Genomic DNA, 10,675 nt, shown 5'->3' on the forward strand with positions numbered 1-10,675 from the left:
GTCGAAAACCGCAAAGCTCTAGTGTGTAAGGGAAAGAAGTTGGTATCGCAACGCCACCTTCGCGGTTTAGTTCCGAACTAATTCAAACGTCCAAAATGAAGCCCTAACTATGCCAAGAAACTTTGTAGGAGTTCGGAAATCGATTGGTCAAATCCTGAGAGCGCTAATAATTTCGTTCCGCTAGATTCCATTCCTGGCCCAGTGTGCACTGAAAGTTGATAACGAGTGGTTTATTGGCATAAAGTTTTTCAATTTTCTTCGTTAAATGCCAGAGGTCGGCTTAATACCGAACAGTAGCCTATTCATTAAATAGACCCTGTTATGAGAACACAACGCATTTCTAGATAAACATTTTAAAAGGTCCTATCTGCTTTCATCGGTTTTCCGGAGCGTCTTATCATTTTGGTAATGGTTCTGCTTTAGTAACTCTCCCAAGCTTGGTTTTTGTTCAGAAGGCTAGAGTGATCCCTCTGCTATCAACTTGTGCAAATAACGTGTCATAGAAGGTGTTGAATAAGTTGTGGTGATTAAATGAAAGTGATCGATCAACATCGATCAATGCAGATAGGACCTTTCGAAATGTTTCTCTAGATTTTTCTTACTCTTCCTTCAACTCCTCTTCTATAGCCTTCTCAAAACTATGTAAGTGGAAAGAGAGTTCTGGTTGACAAAATATCGGATAAGTCTTACGACTCAGCAAAGGACCACCTTTTGAAACTACCGCAAATCTCACACGCTTCATTACACAATTGAATGATAATTCCAGCTCGATACAACACTGCACTTTTGAATGCTCACCTGAATAACCCTAGTTTTAGTTTTGTGTCTGTTAGTTTCCAACTAGGTGAATGTTCTCTTACAAAACTCCTCTAATATGGCCGAAATCGCAGCCCCAAAGTCGATTTCCATTGGAGTTACTTCCTTACCCAACATGACTAACGTTTTGATCGCTGCGCTATCACTTTCCCGGCTATGAGTTTAAAAATGGTAAAAAGATTGTTCTTACTCAAAAAGTTGTGCTCCAACTCGACGTCGTCCGGAATGTTGTCGTCTTCCGGCTGGGAAAATGGGGACGCCTCCTCTACGAAGTGCTTTGCTTCCACTCGACAGATCACTTCCAAATCACCTTTCTTCCGATAGTTTCTGCAGACAGTGTTGCGAAAATGACATCACGGTTTGATGTGACTTTTTTTCCCGCTCGCGTGAACTTTACGTCGTCGAAATCCCCTCTCATTGACGTTGCCTGTTGTTTGTTTTTGCGAATCTGGTTCAAGCCTTTTTCTGGTGGATTATTGTCGTCCTCTTAATACTTGAGCGCTAACGTCATCGCCTTCTCCAACGTTATTTTCTCATCTTGCCTGCCTCGGAGCCCACAAATGAACTTGTTTGTGAGGTTATGTTCCAGTTTGACACCAAAACTGCAATAGGCCGATAAACGCCTGCCTTTCGTCATCCAAGATTTTACTGTTTCCGGTTCAATTTTGCGTCTTGCTGCACTGAAAAAAGCTTGCACAAGCCCTCGTACGATTTCGTTGATGGCAAATGCGGCGTGCTCAGATTACGCAGTAGCTTGTATGGCCTTGGTTCGAAACAATTCACTAGCACCGGTACTTTACTCTCGGCCGGGACCTCTGCCGACTTGAAAAACTCCTCAAGTTGTTCCCGAAACAGCTGCCACTCCTCCTCCTCCGGTATGTATTTGCGAAACGAAAATCCAGAAGATGCCTTGTTCACTCGTTTTTTTCACTCGATCTTCGTCGCCATTTTGTAATGTCGGATCAGCACAGTAAAATAACTACTTGATTCAAGAGACAGAAACGGAAAAAAAGTTTTTTTTTTAACAACTGAAGCTTACAAGCTTGCTTACGTACTAGTGTTAGTGAGCAAATATCGTAACGTCACAAGCCGTACCGTTAGGTAAAAGCAAAGTGGTGCTACATTCCGTATCGGAACTCGACCTTCTGTTTATTATACACAGATTTCGCAGCCAACTGTTAAGTGTACAGGGCAATTGCGAATTCTTCTGACACCAACAGTCTGTCCCGAGCCAGACCTCGAACATACGACGCCTGGCTTGTTAGGCCAGTATCGTACCTCGAGACCAATTAGGAGACAATGATATTCCCAATACACGACAATGTGTCGTATCCGGAGATCTCACGAATCTTATTCTTGGAAAACCTGGAACGTAAAAGAGTACTTACTTTACTTTTTTGACTAACGGACCGTTCACCGGTCTAGGGCCGAACGAATTAGAGATGTCCAGCTTCTTCTGTCTTGGGCAGCCGTTCTCCAGTCTCCCCGTACACCAGCAGATCGTGCATCTTCTTCCACCGCGCACATCCACCGCGTGCGAGGCCTACCACGGAGTCGACGGCCTCTTCCTGGTTCTCTACTGAAGATAGTTTTGGCGGCTCTCTCGTCAGGCATCCAGGCTACGTGTCCAGCCCACTGAAGCCTGCCCCGCTGTATTACCTTCACTTTATCAGCATGTTTGTATACCTGGTACAATTCGTGATTCATGCGTCTGCGCCACACCCCACCTTCCAATTTACCGCCAAGTATCGATCGCAGAACTTTACACTCAAAAACTCCGAGCACTCGTCGATCAGCTTCCTTCAGCGTCCATGCTTCATGTCCGTAAAGGGCCACCGGGAGTATCAGCGTCCTATACAGCGCTAGTTTTGTGCGAGTTTGCAAACTACGGGACCTTAGCTGGTTACGCAATCCGTAGAAGGCCCTGTTCGCAGCTGCAACTCGTCGTTTCACTTCACGGCTCATATCGTTGTCACATGTCACAAGCGTACCAAGATAAACGAATTCGTCAACCACTTCAAATCGTTCCCCATCTATCTCCACCTCAGCACCAACACCACGAGGACTCCCACGCTCTCTGCCAGCTACCATGTACTTCGTTTTGGCAGAGTTAATGACAAGTCCCAATCTCGCTGCTTCTCTCTTAAAAGGTACGAAAGCCTCCTCCACGGCCTTACGGTTGATACCGATGATATCGACGTCATCCGCAAAACCAAGAAGCATGTGAGATTTCGTGATGATCGTACCGTTTCTTTCGACGTTTGCTCTTCGTACTGCACTCTCAAGAGCGATGTTAAACAGTAGGTTGGAGAGCGCATCCCCCTGCTTCAGTCCATCCAACGTTACGAACGCGGCTGATGTCTCGCCAGCTATCCGCACGCACGATTTGGATCCCTCCATTGTCATACGACTCAGCTTTATTAGTTTCGTAGGGAAACCGTGTTCCAGCATGATCTGCCACAGCTCATTTCTTTTCACTGAGTCGTATGCCGCCCTGAAGTCCACAAACAGATGGTGAGTCGATAAGTTGTACTCCCGGAACTTATCGAAGATCTGTCGCAGGGTGAAAATTTGATCCGTCGTGGAACGCCCTTGTCGAAAACCAGCCTGGTATTCGCCAACAAAGGATTTCGTTAGCGGTCTCAATCTGAAGAACAGGATACGGGAGAGCACTTTATATGCGGAGTTGACCAACGTTATCCCTCGATAGTTGCCACAATCCAATCGATGGCCCTTCTTATAGATAGGGCATATGAGGCCTTCCATCCAGTCGTTCGGCATTTGTTCGTCCGCCCAGATTTTTAGTATTATCTGGTAGATCGCATAGTACAGTCGCTCGCTTCCCGCTTTTAGAAGTTCGGCCGGGATACCGTCCTTCCCAGCGGCCTTGCCGTTTTTCAGCTCACTAATCGCCTTTTTCACCTCCTCCTGTGTCGGTGGCTCCACAGCTTGTTCGTCACTCATAATCGTCATCCTGTTCCTGCTCATCCGGCTCCTCACCGTTCAATAGCGCCTGAAAATGCTCCTTCCACCTGGCTGCAACCGTCGGTTTATCAGTGAGCAGGTTGCCGTCCTTGTCATTACACATGACCGGCACGTCGTCCTCTCTGTGCGAGATTTCAGCACGTTCGACAACCGTGCGCGGATCTTACAAACGACGAGATAATGGTCAGAGTCAATGTTTGGTCCCCGAAAAAACCTAACATCAGTAACATCCGAAAAGTGCCGACCGTCAATCAGTACGTGATCGATCTGGGAGCAGGCTTCTCCATTTGGATGCCTCCAGGTGTGTTTCCGAATATTCAAACGTGGAAAATAGGAGCTACATATGGCCATTCCTCTGGCCGCGGCAAAGTTTATCAGCCTCAGGCCGTTTTCATTGGTTGACGAGTGGAGGCTATGCCTTTCAATGACCGGACGGAAGAATTCCTCCCTCCCAACCTGTGCGTTTGCGTCTCCGATGACGACTTTTACGTCGTGTTTTGGGCACTCGTCATAGATTCGCTCAAGCTTGTCATAGAACTCATCTTTGACTTCATCGGATTTGTCGTTTGTCGGTGCGTAGGTGTTGATTAAACTGTAGTTGAAGAATTTGCCCTTAATCCTCAACACGCATATACGGTCATCTACGGGCCTCCACCGGATGACTCTTGTTTTCTGATTTCCCAGCACTACGAAACCGACGCCCCGTTCCGCTGCTTTGCCGCCACTGTAGTAGATGTGGTACTTGAAGGAAGTGTGTGCAATAGGGTCTAATGCACGGAATTCCCTTACTCCGGAATTTTGCCACCGAACCTCCTGAATCGCTGGAATTTCGACTCCCTGCCGCTGTAGTTCTCGAGCAAGCAAGCCAGCCCGCGCCGGTTTATTGAGAGATCGGAAGTTCCAAGTACCCAATTTCCAATCGTTTAGCTAGGTCTTTGCCGATTGATCCGTTCCGTATTTCTAAATTCGTTGTTCGTGGTTGATGAAAGGTTTCGGTATGCTACCTTACCAGGGTCGCGATACCTACATCCTGCTGATGGGGCTGCCATCTTAGGTGTAGCTGGCGGGATACAGCATTCCATAATTCAGCCGCCCGCTCCGGGTCAGACGCTGTTGTACGCCGCCCCTATGGGGATACAGCCGCGTACGACCCCCTTCCCAGTCAGCATACGAACATAGTTTCCACCGGGGTTGGTTACCCGATCTCCGCTAAGGTTACTCGTATTCCGGTCGGCACCACGAGGAGGTTGGGATAGGAGTTGCTGGACAGAGGTGAATGGCCACATTAGGGTCTCAAGTTACACGTGTCCAGCCATTTGTTAAAGAGTACACAGTGCAATATTCCACCGTACAAAGCCTTCCTATTTTCAGATGCAACAAAGGTCGCTGCATTCCGGTATCGTGGCGCTGCGATGGTGAAGAAGACTGCGCCGATGGTGAGGATGAGAAGGACAACTGCAAACCGCCGGAGACGATCACTTGCGAAGCTTCCTACTTCCGGTGTAACAATTCCAAGTGCATCCCAGGGCGGTGGCGATGCGATTACGAGAACGACTGCGGCGACAATTCGGACGAGGTGAACTGCCAGATGCGGAACTGCTCGGAGTCGGAGTTTCGCTGCCGGGATGGGCACTGTATTCGGGGAATCCGCAAATGTGACGGCGAGTTTAACTGTGCCGATCGGAGCGACGAGGAGGATTGCGATATCAGCTGTCAGTCGGACGAGTTCAAATGCAAGAGCCATAATATCTGCATCAGTTCGTGAGTATTGTTGCTAATAAATAGATTTCAAATCTTTACTGACGTTACTTTCGATTATGATTGCAGCAATTTTCTCTGCGATGGCGATAATGACTGTATAGATGGCTCGGACGAAGAGCAGTGCCAATGTCAAGAGGACGAATACCGCTGCGATAATGGTAAATGTATCCTCCGGAACTGGGTATGCGACGGAATTGATGACTGTCTGGATCGGTCGGACGAGAAAAGTGAATATTGCCAGGAGCATGGATGCCACAAACGTGCCTTCAAATGTAGTAATAGAAACTGTATACGAAAGGGACTGGTGTGCGACAATAAGGATGACTGCGGGGACAATAGTGACGAGAAGCAGACGCTGTGTCACAAGTGTCCTCCGAACTCGTTCCGGTGCAATAGCGATTCCAAGTGTATAGCGAATGAGTTACGGTGTGACGGAAAACCGAACTGCTTGGATGAATCGGATGAACTTGGCTGTCGACGATCGGTTTGTGGATTCGGAACGTGCAGTCAAATCTGCGTGGAAAAGAAGGGACACTACAACTGCCGGTGTTCTCCAGGTTATCAAAAGGGTGTCGCCAAGAACGACACCTGCGTCGCAATGGAAGAGAACGGTTTGCTACTAGTTTCATCCGAGTCCGATTTTCGAAGCATGTACTACGGTACTACCGTTATGGGCTTTCTACAGACAAACTCCAAGAAGATCGATCGGTTCGACTATTCAATAACCAGACAGAACATAACCCTATTCTGGGTCGACAGTCACGATAAGAGTATTCAGAAGGTTCACATGGATACGACGGTGAAGGTAGTGGAAACGGAAGATACTTCGCACTCAGCTTACCGAAGAGCTGCTCCGTCGTACGATCGCATTAAAACTCTAGACGGAAAGCACTCAACTGTGATTCTGAGCAGCCAAAGTATCATCCCGCTAGCGATCGCCTGCGATTGGCTCACAGAGCACATCTACGTGATTAACAAAAAGCAAAGTAATATCTTTGTGATGACATTCAATGGAACGAATCACACCACGTTAACGGCCACTGGAAAGCACCCAATAGACATCGTTGTGGATCCCGTCAATCGAGTGATGGTTTGGTCCGTGATGGAAGCAATCATCCTTTCCGGAATGGATGGTTATCAGAAGCAGAAGCTGGTCCAGGCAAACATCGAATGGGCCTCCGGTTTAGCCATCGATCAGACCACCAACCGATTGTACTGGGCCGATTACCGCAAAAGTACGATTGAAACGTGCCTCCTGCTAACTGGTGGGGATCGGCACGTAATCAGCGAAATGCATGACTATTCCAAGCCGAAACTGCTGGACGTTTTCGAGGATAGCATCTACGTGATATTGTACAACCAAAACATTCTCAAGTTGAATAAATTTGGACGTGATAACGGAACTGAGGTATTCCAAGGTTCGAGAGGGTACCGATCATCAGACCTTAACTACATTCACCCACTGAAGCACAACCGAAAAACAACGAATCCGTGTGTTCTTTACCCTTGTGACGAAACCACGGTGTGTCTATTGTCCACGGAAAACCCCACCGGTCGTCGCTGTTTATGCCCAGACAGCCGAATGAATCCCCAGCTAGACAGTGTTGGAGAAGTGCTCAAATGTAAGGATGAAGCCGCGATCAGTTGCAAACTTCCATGCAATTTCGGTGTTTGCGTAGTGGAAAATGGCCAGCAGAAATGTCGCTGTCCTCCGCTTTACGATGGTAAATATTGTGAACACTACATCTGCAGCGGGTATTGCATGAATCGGGGCGCTTGCTATACGGTGAACAATGTCCGCAAATGCACCTGTCTGCCCCAGTGGACCGGTGATCGTTGCGAACTATCGACCGGAGCGTGTCTGAAGTATTGCCACAACGGTGGAAACTGTTCGATTGCAAACGACGGTGCCATGTCCTGCAGCTGCCCGAAGGATTACGAGGGTAAACAGTGCCAGCACTGCTCGAATCTTAAATGCGAAAACGGTGGAGTCTGCCGAAAGACGGCAACCGATAAGAGCCAGTGCGAGTGCCCGGATGGGTTCAGTGGCAGAAGCTGTGAGATCGATACCTGCATGAACTACTGCGAGAACGAAGTGGAATGCACAATCGAAAGAGGTGCTCCGAAGTGTAACTGTCCGGAGGGCATCACTGGAGAGCGATGCGAAATCCGTAGCTGTAAGGAGCTGTGCCGGAATGGGGGCGTCTGTATTTCGGGAACGAATCCGTACTGTAGCTGCCGGCAGGGTTACGAGGGGAAGTACTGTGAGACCGACCTGTGTGATGGCAACGAAAATCCCCCCAGCTGTAGGTTTAGAATTTGAATATCTTTTTTGTAAAAGCTTGACGATCCTTTGTATTTTTAGATTGTTTTCCACAGCGGCCTTCGCCTAGCCCGCTACCTAGTTCCTGTAACGATTTTGTCTGCAGCAACACGGGCCACTGCTTAGAGGTTCGCGGGAAGCCCATTTGTAACTGTACCAATCAATATGCTGGCAAGCACTGCGAGCTGTACGTCAGCTATAATAATCCGTGCATCAACTATTGCAAGAATAGCGGCATCTGCCAGCTGGACATCTACTCGATATCGAACGTCACTTACGTGCCGTCCTGCGTTTGTGTTGGCGAATGGAACGGCGACCAGTGCGAGCGGCCACCGAACTGCATCGAGGAGTGCGGAACGTGCGTGGCCGGTAGTTCTATCAATGAGTGCATGTAAGTTGGTTTTATCGTCGACTAAAAAGTGACTCGAAATTTTCATGAAACATTTTCTTTTTTTCGATTTTGAAATTCAGGTGCGAAGATGGTACATTGAGTATCTGTCTTAAGCAGATTTCAATTGCAGAACTGGAGAGTCGCGATCAAGCCGGTTACACGCTGTCGATTTTGGCAATCGTTCTTTTCATTATACTGCTGGCTGTCGCCGGCATCGGAGGGGTTTTCTACGGATTGAGGTAAGGTTTTGAAGAAAAAATTGAAATGAGTTAACTAATATCGGCATTTCTCAGGAAACGAAGGGGAGGACAGCCATTCTCCCACGCTCGGCTAACGGAGAATGTGGAAATCACCAACCCAATGTATTTGGGTGATGTAGAGGAGGTGCCATCGTTTGTGCATGAGGATGATAAGGTATGGAACAGATGATGAATTAGCACCATCTCAGACATGTTTTTACAATCCATTCCTTCTTCAGGCTCACTTTGCCAATCCGGTTTACGACTCGATGTACGCGGGTGGAATTAATGTGCACACCGATTCATCGTCGATGCCGGGTAACAGCAGCCACCCGTTGCTGAACGCATCCAGCTCGGCACCAGAGGAGAAGAAGGGTTTGCTGCAGCACACCCTGGACGATACAAACGCCCAGGATTTGTTATGATGCCGGCTGAAAAAATAGTAGCTGGTGCGATTCTAGAGGCGACTTGGAACCCCGACGACGCCTCTGGAAAGGTTCGCGCCAACCGTTTCGGTTGGCCTTTGGTAGGTACATAGATACTATCAATTAGATATGCTCCTTTCGTTGTTAGACTATTGTAATAATGCGCAATGGAATGCAAACACATACACACACGTACATTGAAGCTGTAGATAATCACATACCAGGTTATAATATACTCATGTTTTATACTATTTGATTAGTTTTAAGTGAAAGATCTCTCGAATCATTACTTTTTATGGGCACCATGCTGGTGGTAATTACTAGTGGAAAAACGGTAGCTAAGTGCAAGCATTTCGTCTGTGTTTTATCTGTGAATAGATGGGTAGCTTTTAATCGAGTGTTGAAAAATTAAATGCGCTGCAATCGAAGGTGGCCCTGTTTTTTGGCGTTAATGTTTAACTCAATTGTAGTGTAAAGTCAAAGGTAACTTGGTGCCGTACAACAGTTAAAACTATACTTTATAAGCAAGAACAATTATATTATATAGTAAGCTAAGACACAAGAAAAAATAAACTGTACGTTTACGTTGTCAAGAGCGACGCACTTTTGAGCTTTAATAGCTTTATTATGTTAGGTAATAAATAACGAGCTATATTTTCTAACGAATAAATCGTAGGTTATTGCTATCGGTACACTGAACTCAGAACAAAAGTAAATAAATTCATTCTAGAGTCCCGATTTCATCCGTTCATAGCCAAAAGCATTGAAAATCACAATCAATCTATTCATCGTATATATAAATAGTAGTCAAAATAAGTAGAACATTTTTTTAAATCAATCAGTAACACTAACCATGATGCGAAAAGTATCCATCCAATTTTTGATAATAAATAGCAAATCAACTAAAAAGCGATATGATCGAGGCAGCCCCCTATCGAAGAAAAACTATGCCCATCTTGTGAATTACACACGACAAACACAAAAGAAAAAATACGTGAAATTAATTGTGATGATTCTTCGACGAAACATGAAAATAAGCGAAAAAAAATATCGAATCCTAAACAAACGAATCTGTTCAAGATACAGACACAAGGCATGTGACAGGATGATTTCGTCATTAAATATGATTTAGCGCGGTAAGCCGAAGAAGAGGAGAAAAATGTAATATGCTCATTATATATGCCATAAAGGATGTTGAAGCAGCTCTCGCCTCCACTAGTTTAATTGTTTAGATTGTCGCATTGCGCTAGGTTGAATCGCGCAACTCGAACGCAAACACACTGTAAAATACTGAGAATTAGCAAACTGCGAAACATTATCGAGTATAAATAGCTTTTTAGATTCACACTGGAATAATCAAGCAGAAGGCAAGACGATTCGGTTCGACAGCAGTAAGGTGTTTTTAACATAAAGACTGTAATTTTTTCTAAGCCCATGTTTGTGCTGGTTTTGAAAGAAACTTTCCAAAAAAAGTTTTTGATAAGTAGGTACATACTTACCATTTGGATTTCGCAAAACATGTGATAATTTCATATTCATATCGGACCGGTAATACAATTGTAATCGATTCAGTATTTCGCACTATTACTCTGCACTTACTTTCTCACTTTTGTTAACCTTACAACATCTTTACAACATAATATTATTTTTTATTATTATAAGGCACACTACACTGTAACCCAATCGCAACGAAAGGGAAAAATAAAGACTTCGAGCCATCGCTTACTAGGACCTT

The 10,675-nt window shown here is 46.0% G+C and overlaps 1 protein-coding gene across 1 annotated transcript in view; it reads left to right on the forward strand.

Annotated features, from left to right (window-relative positions):
• Positions 1 to 10,370, forward strand: part of LOC129720604 (prolow-density lipoprotein receptor-related protein 1) — a 38,267-nt gene extending 27,897 nt beyond the window's left edge. Inside the window, exons 10-15 of the mRNA XM_055672092.1 lie at positions 5,173 to 5,562; positions 5,629 to 7,868; positions 7,928 to 8,276; positions 8,357 to 8,515; positions 8,570 to 8,690; positions 8,755 to 10,370. Of these exons, the coding sequence (XP_055528067.1) occupies positions 5,173 to 5,562; positions 5,629 to 7,868; positions 7,928 to 8,276; positions 8,357 to 8,515; positions 8,570 to 8,690; positions 8,755 to 8,940 (3,445 nt within the window). The 3' untranslated portion in view covers positions 8,941 to 10,370. The remainder of the gene's footprint in view (positions 1 to 5,172; positions 5,563 to 5,628; positions 7,869 to 7,927; positions 8,277 to 8,356; positions 8,516 to 8,569; positions 8,691 to 8,754) is intronic.
• Positions 10,371 to 10,675: the final 305 nt, after the last annotated feature.

Source organism: Wyeomyia smithii, chromosome 2, assembly GCF_029784165.1.
Source record: "Wyeomyia smithii strain HCP4-BCI-WySm-NY-G18 chromosome 2, ASM2978416v1, whole genome shotgun sequence".
Classification (NCBI taxonomy): domain Eukaryota; kingdom Metazoa; phylum Arthropoda; class Insecta; order Diptera; family Culicidae; genus Wyeomyia; species Wyeomyia smithii.